An 18,483-nucleotide genomic window follows, 5' to 3' on the forward strand; every position below is an offset into this window, starting at 1 on the left:
GGACACAAGGCTGTTGTTTTATTTATTTATTCTTATGTGGTGCAGAGGAGCGAACTCAGGGCCTTGCACGTGCTAGGCGAGCGCTCTACCGCTGAGCCACAACCCCAGCCCCTGATATTTAGCTTATCTTAATTTTGCTGTTGCAGTGGCCTCTCCTCTATTTGCAACTTGGAGCAAGTGTGAGATTGTGCCCAGGACTGAGTTCTCCCAGTGGAACTGCTGGTTCAAACAGGAAGCAGGTTTGAGGCTGCGATGGTGCACACTGGCCCAGCTCCCAAGGCTAAGCAGCGGGCCTGAACTGAGCCTCTGCCTCCAAGTCCACTATGTCCCATTGTCCTATACAGAACTGAAAACTTGGGACTTAAAAATCTGACCAACATCAATGAAGGGCATGTAGTTAACGTCTAGCACAACTGCATGCTCTGAACCCAGAGGTCTAACCCCAAAGTCCACACTTATTCCCGACTGTGTTCAAGATAATTGTGATCATATTGTTGAGCAGTGTTCTGTGTCAGGCAGGACTCTAGGTGCTGCGCATGCTTCATCTCGCTCAGTGTCCCAACACTCCCGTAAGGTGGCTCTCAGTAACCTCTCCAACAGAACATCAAGATTCAGAGAGGTCAAGTAATTGATCCAAGGTGACAACAAAAGGGACAGGCCACAGAGCAGCTGAGGTCAGTCTGGTGTTAGAGCCTGTGCTCAGGCCTGGCACCCTCCTGGGACTCCGCACCAGTGACAACACTGGCAGTGACAGGAGGGGAAGGGCTTGAGAAGCAGGAGTCCGTTTTCTCCTAACCATGGGCTGCCCCTGCTGAAGGCATGATCTCACTGGACCCCTGAACTGCCCTGGAAGGAGAGACCCGTAGGATGTGATTGAAGCTGAGAGGGACGAGTCATGAGCCGTGCTCAAAACCTTGATGCCATGCCTCCAGGAGCCCGAGCTCACCGCTACACCTCCGCTGCCCCCAACACAGCACTGGGTGCTCGAGCCACCCTCTTGTGGAGGAAGGGGTGCCTGGGGGCCAGGCAGGATGCTCAGGGCCTGCAGAACAGTTGGCTGCTGCAGCCTGGGCCTGCTCCGTGTGCTGCTGCCTGTGTGGCTTTTGCTCAGGACCACGGATATGAGGAAGAAGTGGGGCTGGCTTCTTTCCCTTCTCTTGTCTGCAGTTTGTCTTTGGGGTGTCCTACATACCCAGGATATGTCTGGATACCCTGGGAGGTGGCCAGTCCATGCAGGGGAGCCACATGTCTACAGAGTCAAGGCCGAGGCAGTCACACCCAGCCTGAGACACTCTGCTCTCAGGAGACAACCCCACAGTGTCTCTGGTTGGCCTGGACTTCCTCTGGACTGCAGGCGCCTCACATCTAAGTAGCTGCTGGGTACCTCACGGCCACCGTTCCCACACCCCCACCTCTCAATCTCTCCTGCTGCTCAATGGCTGCTCCATCCTTTTAGCTGCTGAGGTTCAGATCCATGCTTGCCTCACCCGCACCCAGGCATTCGGAAATCCACTCAGCTCCACCTTCAAAACACCACACCAGATTCTCCCACCTCTCCCTGGCTCTGTCCCACCATGTCTCCTACCTGGCAGGAAGCCACAGCCAGAGGGACCCTGGGACTTTGTGAAGAGCTTCAAGTCCCATCTCTCCTCTGCTCCGAAGACTGAATCTGTGGCTCCCATCCATCCTGGGTGAAGGGCAAGGCCCCACCAGACCTATAGCATCCTCCTCCCTTGACCTTGACTCCACCACCTCTCCGGCCAGAGGAGGCCTCCTCCCTGATCCTTGCACACAAGCTTCAATGCTGTCTCAGGTCCTGGACGGGCTGTTCCCTTTCCCTAGAACGTTCTTACCCCAGGTGACATCTTTGCATTCTTGCAGCCTCCACTGGATGTGATTTGCTCAGTGGTTCCCCTAAACTGTCCATCCTTCTGGACGCTGGTAGTTTCTACTGGTATTACTCTGTCATCCCTGTCCCCTGGGTGTGGTCCGCCTCTCCACTATTAGTCCCAAGAAGGCAGGGAGCGTGCCCACTGGGCTCCTACTGCTCCCAACACCCGGCTGGTCATATCAGCAATATCGGGAAGGAACGGAAGGGTGAAGGGCCAGGTCCTTCCCATCCTGGCTGTCCAGTGTCTTCTTGCCCCTGCCTCTGCCCTCAGCAGGCCCTGATCCTGGGCCTTGGCCCTTCACTGGGCCCTTTGAATTGGCCTGGCTCTCCTGTCCCATCTTTGACATGAAGGACAGATAACAGGATGGCCAGGCATGAATTTGTGGCCGCTGATCGGGGATGCTGTCCCAACCTGGGTGTTCTCAGGCCTGGAAGATGGTGGCAGGTCCACACTGGGTGCCTGGGGTGGTGTCTGAGGAGCCTGGAACCAACAGACCTAGTTCACATTCCCACTGTGTTGCTCACCATCAGCAGCAGCAACCTTTCTGTGCTTGGCTACCTCCCTCATCTCTACACAGGGCAGTCACATGCCCACTGTGTGCCTGTGGTGACTCACTAGGAAGGTATGTAGTGCCCGGGACACTGCCTGGCACATGACAACCATACAAAGCCTGGCTGCTGGTTACGGCTGCTCATTGCACCAGGGCTGGCGAGCGCCTGTCTGTGATGGTGCCTGGTCCATTCGCCATCTCTTGCGCCCCACTGAACTACCTTTTCTTTGGCTCCAGGATACATTCCAGAACAGACTTCCTCATGATTTCTGAACACAGATTCTCTAATTTGTGTGTGTGTGTGCACATGTACATGCAGGACGGTGGCAGGGAAGGTGTTAGTCAACTTATAACAAAGTCCCAAGGAAGCGAGAAGGAAATCAAGCTCTAGAGGACAAAATGGAGGATGGGGGAGAACAACAATGAGTTCTCTAACACCCATCTGGGGCCTATGATGGATGCTAGAAACATTCCCTCCCCATCTTACACTCTGGTGTAATGAAACAGCCAAGCAACACTTCTTTTTCTGAACTGAGTGAGGATAAAGAAAAAAAATCCAAATCTGTCTGTTGTGGGACCAAGATCCCAGACCTGTAGGCAGGATCAGCTGCGGAGGAGGGGGACTGGAGGAGGGGGACCGCCTCTGCAGGCCCCAAGGCAGCAGAGGAATGCTAGGGACAGGTGGGTCTGCTTGCCTGGGGTTCACCCATTGACCCTGCTTTAAAAGAACCCTGGCCTGGGGTGTGAGGAGCTCTCCAGGGTCCTCCTCCTTGGGCATGCAACCTCTCCTATACCCTAGGGTGCCTGAGGAGCTGGGGAGAGGCTGGGGAGGGGCCACGTCACCCCTCACAGCTGCCTGGAAATCCTCAAACGTCCTCCAGGAGGACATCTCCCCCTCCGCCCCCTATGAGGTCAGTGCTCTCCAACACTTCATTTTTTCCCCCTTCCTTTTGAACCCATCTCACCATTCATCTGGAGGTCCTCAGACTTCAAAGGGGCTACAAGTTTGTTTCATGAGAATATGTTTGAAATATTCAACTAAGTAGTACAATTTATTATATGAGAATAAACATTTGGGAAGATGCTCAATCTCATCAGTCATCAGAAAATACAAATTGAAAACACAATGTGACAGGGGCACGGTGGCATACTCCTCTTAATCCCAGTTATTTGGGAGGCTGGATTGGGTAACACAGCAAAAAGAACCTGTCTGAAAACAAGGCACAACGTGATGGCACAACATGCCCACTCAAATGGCTGAAATGAAATAAAAAAAAAAATTAAAAACTTAGTTAAAATATGTATGTACGTAAGTACTAGGGATTGAACCCAGGGACACTTTACCACTGAGCCACCTCCCCAGTCCTTTTTATTTTTTATTTTGAGACAGTGTCTCACTAAGTTGCTTAGAGCCTTGCTAAATCGCTGAGGCTGGCCTCAAAATCGTGATCCTTCTATCTCAGCCTCCCAAGTTGCTGGGATTATAGGCATATGCTACCGTGCCTCGTGGGCAGTTTCTTATATATGACCTAGAAGAAAAACGAGCATTCTCTGCCAGAAAAACGAGCATCCATTCATCAAAATCCAGGTGCAGTAACATTCCCAGTGGCACTCCTCTAAGCAGCTCTGGAAGTAGAAACAACCCAAATATCCATCAACACAAGAATGGAGCAATAAATTATGGTTCATTCAGACAGTGGAACACTACTCAGTAGTTGCACCACTATACAGTCTTGCGGCGGCTCTCACAAATAAGACATTAAGCAGCAGAAGCCAGATGCATATGCACAAAATATATAGAGACTGACTATATACTCTATGAAATAAAAAACCAGGCAAAATGAACTTAGGCCGAGAGAGGCAGGACGGGGTGGTCTCTGTGGGTGACCCAGAGGACGTGGGGCCTTGGGAGGCTGACCATGTTGTTTTTTGCCCTGGATGTGTTCACTCTGTCTTATGCCATCAACTGCATGCTCGTGATTTGGGCTCTTTCCTCAGCACATGTTACATGTCCATCAAACTTGAAAAGCAGCCTGGCAGGGTTTCATAAAGGAGAGTCACGGGATGCAGTGGGCTCTGCTCCCCTTGGAACAACCCTGCCAATCCCCTTCAGCTACCCTTCCCGGCTGCCATCATCTCCATGTTACATGTCCCTCCTCCATTATCGGGCTGCAATAAGGATCATGGTTCACCTGCTCCCCAGTGACCCCTCTGCCTTTCCTATGGTTCTTATAGCTTTTTGTGAGTTTCATTCATCACTGATAGGAAGCGGGGGTTACCTGTTGAAATGTAGGTAAGAGGACCTGCTGGATGAGGTGGGCCAGGAATGGCTGGCCGGGGAGGCCCTACCTGGCTTCTGGCGCTCCATGGTGCTCTCCTGGCTGGTCAGGCCGCCTGAGGAGGAGTCGCCGCTGGACATCCCGTCGTGGCTGAAGTGGGGATCGAAAGACAGCAATGGGTGTGGGGCGGCTGCATATCTGCAGGGGAGGACAGGGACAAGAGCACAGGGTGAAGGACAGACTTTATTGTCCTGAGTCTTGCTCACAGTGTGTTCTACACCCGGAGGCTCTGCGTGGCCTGAGGCGAGAAGCTGCTGACCAGGCTGCAGGCTCAGGAAGACATTTGCCTGGAACCCTGTCAGGGAGGTGGCGGTACAGGGAGCACAGGGCATGGCGGGCTCCTGAGGAAGGAGTGTGCAGAGACGTGGGGCAGCGCCCTGTCCTCGAGCTCCTTCTTGGCTGTGAATGGGGTGAACTATCTGGCTTTGCCAGCGCCTGCCACTCAGGCAGCCTCTGTAGGCATGGGAGGCCCTGAGGGTAGGATGGGTTTTACACTTCACTACTGCCCTGTGTCCAGCACCTTCCAGCCCTGAACCTCAGTTTTCCCAGATGTCAAGGGGCAATCACAGCAGGCCCCTTCTCACAGTACCTAGCCCAGGGCTGACATGAAATGTGTGTCACTCAGCCCACAGGCTAGAACTCTGTGTCCTTTTGTGCTGAGGAAGGCACTGCCTGGGGAGATCATGGGCTCAGGCTTCAGAAGGAGGGAGATCTAGGATCAAACCCCAGGCCCACCCCTTACTACCACATGACCTTGATTAGGCAAGTGCTTCTGGATTTGAGCTCTTGTTTTTCCACTTAAAAAAACTAAGGCTGTACTGACTGAGTCCCAAGGAGTGTGCAGAGACGTGGGGCAGCGCCCTGTCCTCATGCTCCTTGGCTGTGAATGGGGCGAACTACCTGGCTTTGCCAGCTCCTGCCACTCAGGCAGCCTCTGAGTCCCAAGTTCTTGGAGTTGATGAAATAACAAAATTGTCCCCTAGGCAGAGGTCCTCCTGGGTGCTGGCTCTGCACACCCAAAGGCAAGGCAAGGACTTAAGGGAGGCAGTGGCAGATGGTTCTCCCTGCGGGCTCAGGGCCACTGGCATTTTCCATGCTATGGGGTCAATCTTGTGGATCCCTCCCAATGTCTGACCTACCTCTGCTCAGAGCCATTGTGGTAGAAACTCTCCTCTCTGCCTGAGGTTGGTTCAAGGACAGGTGCAGCATACAACTGTGGCTAAGGATATGTGAGGGTTTTGAGATTTTTTTTTCTTTTGGATGCTGGGAATTGAACCTGGGGCACTTTCCTGCTAAGTTACATTCCCAGCCCTTATTATTTTGAGACTGGGTCTCCTTGAGTTGCTTAGGGCCTCACTTGAGATCCTCCTGCCTCAACCTCCTGAGTCTCTGGGATTTCAGGTGTGCCACTTGCACCAGGTTGGTTTTGTGAGTTATTAAGACTTCTGCAAAATATTCCTGGCTTTCCACCTGCACACACTGCACAGCTGCACTTTCCAAGCCCTCGAGACTGGTTGGATGTGTCATGTGACTAGTTCTCGCCATCAGGAAAGTGACCAGAGGCTCACGGCTGCTTTCCTGTCCCATTAGCAGTGGAACTGCAGAGTGGGAGAGAAATAAACCTTTAAGCGCACACTCTACCACAGAGCCACACCCTCAGCCTTCGTTAACTTAAGTCACAGAGATCTTCAGGTGTCTGTTACCCAGCAAAACCTGATTGTGTTGGAGAGGGTCCCTTGGGGGACTTCTGGGAAAACTTTCCTTGCTCCTACGAGAGATGACAAGAAATGATGGCCTTGTTTCCTCCAGATGTTGCTGGGTCCAGACAGCACCACAAACAGCTGTTGCCTTCCCAATGGCAGCCAGAGGAAGGCCAACACTGAGGTGGGAGAGCTGAGCTGAGGGACCGGCGCGCCTCATGCTGTGGTGATGCTGCATGAACCTCTGCGCAGCCTGCCCTGCCTCTGAGCTTCCTCTGCCGTGGAGAACGTGTTCCTACCAGGTATGAGGGGTCCTGACTTTGTTTTTTTAGCCAGAAGCACCCCCTTAATGTGAACCATGAGCCCTGGGGTGGGGGGTGTCCCTGAACTTCCACTGATAACGCTGATGGTATGATTCCCCCACCTGGCCCTTTGCACCTGTGACTTCAACATGGGAGGATGTGTCCGGGAGGAGAGGTGATAAACTCAAGTCCAACAGGGGTAGGTAAGCAACTTCTCCAGGGTCACCTGCCAGCTCAAAGTCAGGGCTTCTCTGCAAAGACCACACTCTAACTTCCAGGCTTAACTCCCCTAGGACAGCAGAGGGCTGCTTCAGAAGGGGCACTGGAATTTCTGGAAATTCCACTGCCCTGCCAAGAAAAAACACATTAACCTCTCTTCCCCCAACTAGATTTTGACCTCTACCACCACCTGAAAGACAGACAGAGACAAAACACAAACCTAATTCTTCCTGTCCTTCATGAACGTCCCAGTTTTGGGAATTCAAGGGATTTTACAAAGGCGGCTCTGGCTCTGAGGTGACCTTTTCTTCCCTGGCTGCCTCCACACTTGGCCACAGCCTAGTAAATGTGTCTCCACTGCTGCTGGAGACAGAAGTGTTGACACATTTATCGTTTTCCCAAAAAGTCAATATAGAATTCCGAGTACAAGGGGAAACATTGGCAGAGGCTCTCACGAGCCAGAGAAGAGGGGAAAGCATGAGCGGCCCAGGCTGGTCTGCTCCCCAGGACCTGCTCTGAGCCGTCTTTCCTGGAGAGAGGAGCCCAGCTGTATTTGGACAGTGAAGTGATTGACCAACAGACTACACTTCCCAGGCTCCCTTGCAGAATTGGCCAATGAGTTAAAAGGGAAAGAGCTGGGGCTGGGGATGTGGCTCAGTGATTGAGTGCCCCTGAGTTCAATCCCTGGTGCCCTCCTCGCCTCCAAAGTAAAAGAGCTGTATGTGGCTTCCAGCCAGAAAACCCCTCAGGGGTGAGCTCTGGGCGCCTCTGCCTCGTCATGCCCTGAAGGCCACAGCTTGAGCACTGTGGGCTAGGAGGCATCAGGCCAAGGACAGCGATGCATCAAGGAGGAGCTGGGTCCCTGACAACATGGGAGAAAGAAAGAAACCCTCCACTGAATCACTGCTTTCCATGTCATGCAACTAAGCCTAATCCTGATAGACCACCTCAGCTGGACACAATGCCAATTCACCCCTCAGCTACTGTCCTCAAGCAAGACAATCTGCACTATATCAAGTACCATTCTCTTATTATAAGACTTTCTATTATCCCCATCAAACGGATGGACCTATGTTGACCACTCACTGGAACTGAATGTCCCACTTGGGGCCATTGCTATGACTGTCAAACTGGGTGCCCAAAAGTACAAACTGACTGAAATCCAGGCATCTGCCCATCTCCCCATGCACACGCAGCTCTGGGCAAACGTCCCTGGAAGAAGAGGAGAGGGAATGGCTGTCTTCCATCTCATCTGAGATATTTTAGAGGAATTACTCTATCTTTTCTTGGAAGATGAAATCACTTTGGAGATGAAGGATTTGGAGTTTTGATGAGGGACTTACTTACTACAGTTTTGGGCATCTCCAGGCTTCTGCCGGAAGTGCCAACTCTGGGGAGGTTGAGCTGGGGGTGCCCAAGTGAGCCTCAGAGCAAAGTACCAAATAAGTGTGAATGTGAACATGAGCTTCACCAGAGCAGAGGGCTCTGGCCTCCTCTGTCAATCTACCCTCATCAAATTACAGGATGGTTGGGTAAAAGGGTAGACAGATGATGTAGTCATTATTAGCAGCCACCCCAACAATCATTGCCTTCTTTGTCCCTGTTGATGGAGCAGATTTTGCTCTGGCACCATTCCTGTGTCATATGACTTGAGTAAATCCTGACAACTTAAAAGGCAATCATTGGGGTCCAAAGCAATCTTCCAGGGTGGATAAGTGACTCAATTCCTTCTTCTTCTTATGTTTTTGGTACTAGGGAATGAACCCAGGGGCACTTAACCATTGAGCCACATCCCCAACCCCTTCTAAAACTTTTTAATTTTGAGACAGGGTCTCGCTAAGTTGCTGAGGCTGGCTTTGAACTCCCGACCCTCCTGCCTCAGCCTCCCAGAGTCATTGGGATTATAAGTGTGCTACTGTGCCCAGCAGTTTCTTCATTCTTAAAAACAAAAAGTAGTTCTTCCCTCTCCTTTTGCAGGGCACTGGTTTTACATGGGGCTCTGAGTAAAGCCAGATAGTTGAAGACATCCCTGAGTGTGGGAGATGATAAATCCCCACCTCATGCCTTCTTTTTCTTTTTAACTATACTAGGGACTGAACCCAGGAGCACTCTACCACTGAGCTACATCCCTCGCCCTTTTGATTTTGAGACAGGGTCTCGCTAAGTCATTGAGACTGGCCTTGAACTTGTGATCCTCCTGTTGCTGGGTTACAGGGCTGTGCCACTGCACCTCCCACTTCATGTCTTCTTGAGTTAGGTTGAGTCACTTGTGGTCAAGTGCCTCCTAAGGGATGTACTATTCTTTATGGAGTTGGCTGAGGAAAACAGAAAAAAAAAAAAAAAAAAAAAAAAGACCCTCTAGGGCACCTGAGGGCTCATCCTGCACACAAGTGGCAAACTTCTGGGAGCAGGGACTGCAGCACCAGGCTCTACTCCAGCTGCCAACATGGGCCCTTCCTCAGTGCTGGCAGTAGCAAGCCTTGTGGAGCACTTCCTACGTGCTGGGCAATTTTCTGGGTGCTCTCCACAGTCTAGGAGACAAGCATATGGAGATGCAGACAAACCGACCTGCACACTCACTCAGCCGGCAAGGGACTGTGTCTGGTTTTGAACCCTTAATGATCATGTCATCCTGTCTCTCAGAAAGGTCACAAGACAGGCTCTGTCTGTCTACCTTTGTGTTCCTAAAAGCTTGAGTTCATCCAGCAACTTGTAGGCCTGCTGGATATAACAGAGGGTCCTCACTGGGGACAAATATCCCTGGCTGGGCTGGCATGTCTGATTGGATCACATGGGCTCAGGATATCATGAGACAACTGTGCAATAGGGAGAGGGAAGAAGCTAAGGCCAAGGCTACTAAAAAAGCTTTGACCTGCTCTTGGGCCTTTTACTGCAGGCTGGTGACTGACTGTGAGAGGTAGTTCTGGGGGTTTAGGGCACGAGGCGTGCTAGAACATTCTGTGTCTGCCAACTAAGCTGTTGACAGACACAGTAATTTAAAAAAATTTTTTACGTTGTAGATGGACACAATATCTTTATTATTTATTTTTATGTGGTGCTGAGGATCAAACCCAGTGCCCCTCACTTGCCAGGCAAGTATTCTGCCACTGAGCTACAACCCCAGCCCAGAGATAGAAAATTCTGAGATTTAAGTTGCAGAGGGCAGACTCTTGAGCATTAGGAGAGAGGGGTGGGCTGAGAGGAGCTGGATTCTGGAGAAAAAGGGATATTTTCCCACTTGGTAATGCCAGAGAGCCTGAAATGCAAACTCACAGCCCTGTGAGGGTTTCTGTGGACTAGGATTCCAGAGGGAACTGGGCATGTAGCCTTGAGTTGGAGGAGATGAGTCTGTGGGAAGGCAGGATAGCTCTGAGGTCAGGGTCAGGCCACAGTCACCGACTCTGCTTCCTGGCATAGTGACCATAACAAGTTAATTCACCTCACTGAGCCTCAGTTTCTCTCTTCTAAAAATTTTTTAGTTGAAGAAGGACACATATCTTTATTTTTATTTATTTATTTATAATTTAATTTATTTAATTTTTTAAATATTTGTTTTTTAGCTATAGTTGGACACAATACCTTTATTTCACTTAGTTATTTTTATGTGGTGCTGAGGATTGAACCCAGTGCCTCAAAGCATCCTAGGTGAGGGCTCTACCACTGAGCCCCAGCCTCAGCCCTTATTTATTTATTTTTATGTGGTGCTGAGGATCAAACTCGGGGCCTCATGCATACAAGGCAAGCACTCTACGCCTGAGCTCCAGCTCCAGCCCTCAGTTTCTCCTCTTTAAAATGGGGATAATGAAACAACTAGCTCAGGGAGTTGCTCAGAGGACTCACTGAGATCATGCATACAGATTTGATGGGACAAATTAGAGAACCTAGAAACAGATCCACCCAAATATGCCCAATTAATCATGCTCCTATTATTAATTTTTGGGATACCAGGGATTGAATTTGGGGTGCTTAACACCAAGTCACATCCTCAGCCTTCCCCGCCCCTTTTTAATGTTTTATTTTGAGACAAGGTCTCACTAATTGCTGACGGCTTCTCTAAGTTGCTGAGGCTGGCTTTGAACTTGAACCTCCTGCCTCAGCCTCTGAGCCACTGTGATTACCAGTGTGTGTCACCGCGCCCACCTAATTTTTGTTTTGAGGAGCAAAAGCAATGCGGTAGAAGAGGGACAGCCTTTCCAATAAATGGTGCTGGAGAAAATAAAAAAAGGAACCTCAAGTTCAACCTCTTGTCTAGATAGACAAAAGCTGAGCGAAAAAGGATTAAGGACTTAAATGTCAAACCTAAAACTTCTAGGGAATAAAAGCGGCAGGGGAGGGAGGGATCTTCAGGATCCAGGACTAGATAGGGTCTCAAACAACACCAAAAACATGATTAAAAAAAAAAAAGAATGATAACTTGGACTGCATCAAAATTTTAGTTTTGTTCTGCAAAGGACCCCTTAAAGAAGGTAAAAAGGAAACTTAAGAATGGGAGAAAATACTTGTAAATCATGTGTCTGACAAAGGACTTCTAGAACATATAAAAGTCTCTCAAACACTGCAAAGCATGGACTCCAATTAGAAAATGGCAAAAGACACACACAGACATTTCACTGAGGAGAATATGCAGTTGGCAAATCAGCACATGAAAAGCTGCTCAACACCCTAAGCCATCAGAGAAATGCAAATTGAAACCACAAGGAGATATCACTACATGCCCATCAGAATAGCTAAAATGAAAAATAGTGACAACACCAAATGGTAGCGAGAATGCGGAGAAACTGGATCCTTCATCCACTGATGGTGGGAATGTAAAATGGACTTACCAGATGGCAAGCAATTGTACTCCTGGGCACTTGTCCCAGAGAAATGAAAATTTATTTTTGCATAGAAACTTATATGCCTGAACGTACATGTTCACAGCATGAATATCCGTAATAGCCCACACCCAGAGACCAACTCGAATGTCTTCCAGTGGGCGAGTAGCTCAACTGTGGTACATCCATGCCGTGGGACACAACTCGGCACAACAAGGAATCCATTAGGAGACAATTATTTCCAAATGAAGAATTGAAAAAATACTACACGGGGGAACACCAAGACTTTGGGGGGAAAAGCTCCTAATGGTCCTCAGTAGGATTCCCACCTTTTGGGTCCCCTTCTTCCTCCGGGAGAAGTCTTTTCTGCTGTCCTTTAATAAATTTCTAATTTCTACTCTGAAAAAAAAAAAAAAAAAAAACTAATGGTCCTCAGTAACTCTGCCACCTACATCATTGGCTTCATGCCAACTGCCATGTCTAGGCTGAGACCTTGCTGTGGCCCAGGGGTCCTTGCAGGACACATCTTATATGGACCAGATTCTTCCTGGTTCCTCCTGCATTTCATGCCATCCTTCTGACTCTGTTTGTGGCCTTGTTCCATCTAGAATTACCTTGTTCCTCCTCTCGGTGGCCAACTCCTACTAATCTCCCCAAGTTCTGTTCAAATGCCCCCTCCTCCAGGCAGCCCACTTGGACCTCAGGCCCTGGGCTGTGCTTCCTCCTCCTTTGTGGAAATGCTCTGTAAGACCCTCTCTCCACCACGATCAGCAGGAAGCCCACTGGACCTGGAACCAAGCAGCTTGAACATTTCTCCTGGCACCAGATACACAGAAGGCTCTTGGGCGCATGCTGAATGACAGCTGAATGGTGGCCACTGGAAGGTGAAACAGTGGGTATATCGCTCCAATTTTGCAACAGAGGCTCAGAATCTAATGATGGCACAGCATGGCAGCTCCGGAGCACCCAGTTCCTGGGCGAGCACCATTGGTACAATGTGCTCTACTGTGGACCTTCCAGCTCAGAGAGGCCAACACTCGGGGTGAGGCCCAGTCATCTGTACTTAACTAGTCCTTATGGAGGTGACTGAAGACTGAGAACCTCTGGTTGGTGGACTGGTCCTGGACTAAAAGCAGATGGTTTTGTTTAAACAAACCCGCCCACACTGTCCTTTCATCAACTATGTACCACAGACAGTCAGTCACATGTCAGTCCCTGTGCTCTGTGGTGAGAAAATGAGGAGAGACTGGCACACTCCTAGATGCTAAGTACGCTGCCGCCCCCATGTGTGTGCATACACATACGCGTGCACACACGTACTCTTAACTTGCTCAAGGCCACGTTCAGTAAGCTCGCTGGGAGCAGGAGCGGAGGAACCCAGGGAAGCACCTCCTTCATGCTGAGGAGGCTCGGGGAAGCTTTCCAGGGTGCAGCGGAGCTCAAGCTGGAAGCAGGCTGGGTGGGAGGGAAATGTGAAGGACTTCCATGCTGAGGACAGGACACAAGTGAGCGCTCTGAAGAGCAGACAGCCCACCTAGGACCTAGGAACCTGGAAGTGGACGGTGGGGCTGGCGAGTGGCACTGCGCTTGACTTGCAAGGTGCCAGAGGCCTTGGTGGCTGTATCGGGAAGTTGTAGGAGGGTCTGGACAGATACAGAAAGAGCTCTCAGGTACTGAGTGCAGGGTGGACCAGAGGAACGGACACAAAGGCTGGGCCATAGAGGCGGCTAGGCCAGGGCAGCAGGGAGAGGAGGAGAGTGCAGGGATGGAGACTCTGCAGGCCCAGCAGGCGGACCACAGCAAGGGGCGGAGGAGGGGGGCATCCAGGAGGAGGCCCACAGTCCTGGCCTGAGGAAAGGCAATTGGTGGGGTTGCCCCTGACACACAGCCCTGGGGAGGATAAGCCTAGGGCACTGGAGGTGACGGTGGTTGGGAACAAGTTCAGTTGGAGTTGGATCAGGGTTTGATTAGTAGACGGGACGCCGGGACAGTACTGGGGAGCCATGGAGGGTTTGGGAAGATCTCTCAGGCTCCCAGATTGAGAATGGTTCCAAGGGAGGGGATTAGGTAATGTGGATAGTCTTAGGGGTGGGGGCTAAGGAGTTAGGTGGAAGGTGATGGAGGATGGTCTTGCTCAAGCAATACATGTGTCAAAAAAATGGCACCCCCAAATCCTGCTGCGAAGAAAGCCAATGGAGAGCCCCACCCAACAGAGCCATGCCCAACCCTAAATTTTAATGTGGACAAAGACAACCCCCTGGGATGGGACCTCTGAAGACCTCCAGGAATCCAGAAACTCCATAAAATGGCAAATAAAAGTGTAGAGAGTACATTTCCTAGAGAAGAAGGCTCCCCAGCTTTCAACAGATTCTTAATTTGAGAAGCATGAAGAGACTCTGACCTTTCTGGGGATGGCTTGTATCTTGCGTAGGTGGCTGAGCCGGGGGTGGAGAAACTCCCAGAAGGCTGTCGGTAGGGAGGGACTCTGTCGGCCCCTGCTGGTGATGCTGTGTAAGGGGTTTCTGGGAAGCTGACAGGCCTGGAATGAGAGGGGAGAGATGGAGAAGGCAGGGGTGACAGGGAGGGTACCCCTCAAGAGGCAGACAGACAGGCCTCTCCCTCAGGCTCAACTGTACCCCGCTGCAATCTGCTCCCAAATGGTGAGGTGGATGCTGAATAAAGGGCAGTGGGAAGCCCTGACCCTTGGGCCCCCCCTTACTGGTTCTATGGTCCCCACCCTCAGCTTCTGCAGTTGAGGCTGCTGAGGATAGTTCTTGACCCTTTCCTGGGACAAGCTGTATTCCTTCTTTTTTCTTCTTCTTTTTTTGGTAGTGAGGACTGAACCCAGGGTGCTTTTCGAACAAACTACATTTCTAGCCCTTTTAGGTACTGGGGAATGAACTCAGGGGCATTCAGCCACTGAGGCACAAACCCCAAACCTTTTTAAAATTTTTATGTTGGGCTGGGGATGTGGCTCAAGCAGTAGCGCGCTCGCCTGGCATGCGTGCGGCCCGGGTTCAATCCTCAGCACCACATACAAACAAAGATGTTGTGTCTGCCGATAACTAAAATAAATAAATATTAAAATTCTCTCTCTCTCTCTCTCTCTCTCTTTAAAAAAACAAAAATTTTATGTAGAGACAGGTCTCGCTAGTTGCTGAGGCTGGCTTTGAGCTCGTGATCCTCCTGCCTCAGCTTCTCGAGCTGTGAGAATTACAGGTGGGCATTGCCATGCCTGGCTAGGCTCTTTTATTTTTTGAGACAGAGTGTTGCCAATTTGCCGAGGGTCTTGCTAAATTCTTTAGGCTGGTCTTGAACTTGAGACCCTCCTCCCTCAGCCTCCTGAGGTGCTGTGCTTACAGGCATGCACCATAGCGGCTAGCTAAATATTTCTTTCTTTTTATGGTGCTGGGGATGGAACACAGGGCCTCACACTCAACCACTGAGCAACATCTCCAGCCTTTTTTATATTTTAATATATGATATATTCAAAAGAGTAAGCCAAACGTCACCATCAAACAAACTCCCTGAAGCTCCCACCCAATTCAAGGACTAGAGGGAGGCAGTAGCACCCACCTGTGGCTCCTCCCCTTTCTACTCCCCTGCCTCACTCAAAAGCCATTGTCCTGCATTTTGAATTTTGGGCCCCTTCACTTAAAAGAAAACAGTTTTAGTACGAGACTGAAGGGTAAGAAAGAAGGTAGAGAGACTGAGGGGAAAATGAAACGGAGAACGCGGAAAGAAGAGCAAGAAGGGGAAGTTCAGGTCTGGCAGGTGAAGACGGGACTGAAGGGGTGGCCTTCAGGGATCCTTACCTCTTGCTGTGCAGTGGTTGGGATTCTCGGAAAGGTACCATAGACGTCTGTTTCGGGAGCCGGCTCAGGGACTGAGCGTGGCCGGGGGTGGCCGGGGCTGTCCACTTGGAGGCTGGTAGAGAGTTGTGGGATGCAGGGCCACTCCACTGCCAAGGAGCGTTGCTGCGGTAGGGGGGCCGGCCCCCAGGGGTGCTGCTTTCCGGTTCAGTTTTGGGCTCCGAGGTGTTCATGTCATAGGTCTCTGGCCAGCCCCTGGGAAGAACAGCTCCATTACTCAGGCCCAGCCCACCAGCACGCGGGCCTGCTGCCTGGGAGGGACCAGCTATCTCGCTTACACGGGACCAGGTTGTCCTGGTTAAATCTGAACCATGGTGGCCTATTTTAAGGCCAAGCAGTGGCCTTCAAGTTAGGGTCTGAAACTTACCAGCTCAAAGTCCTAGGACAGGGGCTCTAGCGCCTGCCACCTGTCTACCTCATCCCCTGTCCCCTCCTCCTCCCTCTCTCAGTTTCCCTGCCTCTCCTTTCTCTCTGGCCCAGGCCTCCAGTCAGTCAGTGCCCTCTGCATGCCGGCTTGGCCCCCCCTTAGCAGTACTTGGGGCCGGAAAGGCGGATGCCCTCAGAATCAAAGGACAGTCTCTGCCTTGTTCCAAAGAATCTCAAAGGCTGCTGGAGGAGAAGCAGGTGACCTACTTTGCAGGGTGGTTAAAAAAAAAAAAAAGCTACAAAACCCAGAACCTTGAAATAGATGCGCTGCCTGTGAATCCCCCCAGACCAGGGCTGGCACGCGCAGCAGTGATCCTGGCTCGAGGCGGGGAGACGGAGGGCTGGTGGCACCCTGCACCATGCTGCAGCACAGCACAGGAGGGGCCGCGTGCCAGAGGGCTGTGCTCAGGAAATCCACCTCCTGGCAACTGTGAGAGCTGAGCTGGGGAGCGCTTGGCCTAGAAGCCCTCGTGCCCCTATCGGCCCATCCTCTGAGGCTTCTCTGGAGCTCAGGGAATCGTCACAGTCACTCAGCAAAAGATCTGGTAGCCCGGGTGACTCAGGCTGTGACCCTGGACGTGGCTGCTAAGGAATCGTTTAAAGGTGACCTGAGGATATGCTCTAGCCACTGGGCCGAACAGGATTAGCCCCTTGGTGTCATTGTGGTCAGAGTTGACAGAGCAGTTCCTCCAGGCTGTCTCTGTGGACCGGTAGGTGTCAGTGCCTTACCAGGCAGGGAACAGTGACAATGCAAATGTCTGGCAGGGCCTGTAGACAGGCCAGGCCCACAGAGGAGAAGGAAGGTGCCATCCTCCCCAGGCAGTGCACACCTGCTGCTCCTGCCAGCCCGGCTTTTACACCCGCTTCTCCTGGTAACAGCTATGTGCTCCAGGTGGGGTGCACCCCACTTCCTGGCTCCAGGTATGAGCATGTGACCCAGGCCTGGCCAATAAGAAACGTCTCTCTCCCTGAACACAATGATTAGCACAGGATTGTCATGTGCCCTAAACAGCTCCAGTCAGAGCAATGAGATCACCGTGGAGCTATTCCTGGAGTGACTGGGGGTGGGGTGGGAATCTACTTCTGTTGGGGCTGCTGAGCTGGGGGACAGCACAGTTCTAGTGTAGAGCTGTGTCCCCACAAGGCAGAAGTCTGCCTGAGAATAAAAACGACACAGAAAAGGAAAAGGGTGATAGAGACTCCTGAGAAGGGCATCAGAGGCCCTGGACAGCCATGCCTCATCCTGGCTACCTCCTAATCTCATCAGGTGCACAAACTGGCAAAGACTCCTTTTTGCTTCACGGGGCTGGTTCTAGTATGGGTGCACAGAGTCCTGATTGGTGGGTCACCTGTAAATTAAATAAATCAAGGCACAGAGAAGTTCAGTAACCTGTCCAGGTCACACAGTCAGCAAGAGGTAGAAATTGGATTTAAATATATGAAGTTGACTCCAAAGCCCCTTTCGCCATCATGCACACTGGCCCACTACAGAGTGGTTTGGGGGCCAGTGGGTAGATTTCTTGGGTCTCTGATTTCTCCTTCCATTATTGACAACTTCATCTTTGGTCAAGAGCCTCTGGTGGGGCTGGGGCTGTGGCTCAGTGGCAGAGCGCTTGCCTCACACACGTGAAGCACTGGGTTCAATCCTCAGCACCACATAAAAATGAATAAATGAAATAAAGATATTGCATCCATCTACAACTAAAAAATATAAAAAAAATTTTAAAAAAGAGCCTCCTTCAGGAGGGAAATATCATTCACTCAGTTTGAAAGAAGCACACAGTGGTGGAGAGCAAGGCTCATGGGCCACAACGCCTGGTTACCCCCTGAGTGGCTCTGGGAGAGGCAGCTCCTTCTCTGAGCCTTAGTTTCCTAATCTGTGATTTTATGAGCATTAGCACAGGGTCGGGCACATGCCAAGTGTGTAATAAACAAGAGCCAAGGCCAGCACCTTCTCCAGATTATTCTGTGCCCTGTCAATCTGTTCTTCCTATAAAATCAAAGGCTGAAGTCTCCCATTTCTTCTCTAAAGCCCAGCCATACCCACCCCTGGGCTTTGGAGAACACTCCTCTCTAGCTTTCCCCAGTGATTTGAAATCTCAGCTTCTATCACTTGTAGTGTTCAGTTAAGAATACAGATTCCTGGGCTCCATCTCAGATTGCCTGGGTGAGAATCTCCCTCAAGGCAGGGCCTGGTATCCTACATGTTACTAAGCTGTGTAGTAAAGATGCTGAGACCCACTTCACCAGTGTAGCTTCTGAACTGTTTTTTTTTTTTAGAGAGAGAGAGAGAGAGAGAGAGAGAGAGAGAGAGAGAGAGAGAAAGAGAGAGTTTTAATATTTATTTTTTAGATTTGGCGGACACAACA

The 18,483-nt window shown here is 50.9% G+C and overlaps 1 protein-coding gene across 3 annotated transcripts in view; it reads right to left on the bottom strand.

Annotated features, from left to right (window-relative positions):
* Positions 1-18,483, bottom strand: part of Sipa1l3 (signal induced proliferation associated 1 like 3) — a 236,228-nt gene that overhangs the window by 38,440 nt on the left and 179,305 nt on the right. For all 3 annotated transcript variants that reach the window (XM_077105705.1, XM_077105703.1, XM_077105704.1), the window contains exons 11-13: positions 15,632-15,883; positions 14,218-14,355; positions 4,792-4,919 (exon numbers count right to left, since the gene is read on the bottom strand). In XM_077105705.1, coding sequence (XP_076961820.1) covers positions 4,792-4,919; positions 14,218-14,355; positions 15,632-15,883 — 518 coding nt within the window. The remainder of the gene's footprint in view (positions 1-4,791; positions 4,920-14,217; positions 14,356-15,631; positions 15,884-18,483) is intronic.

This window comes from Callospermophilus lateralis, chromosome 18 (genome assembly GCF_048772815.1).
Source record: "Callospermophilus lateralis isolate mCalLat2 chromosome 18, mCalLat2.hap1, whole genome shotgun sequence".
Taxonomy (NCBI): Eukaryota; Metazoa; Chordata; class Mammalia; order Rodentia; family Sciuridae; genus Callospermophilus; species Callospermophilus lateralis.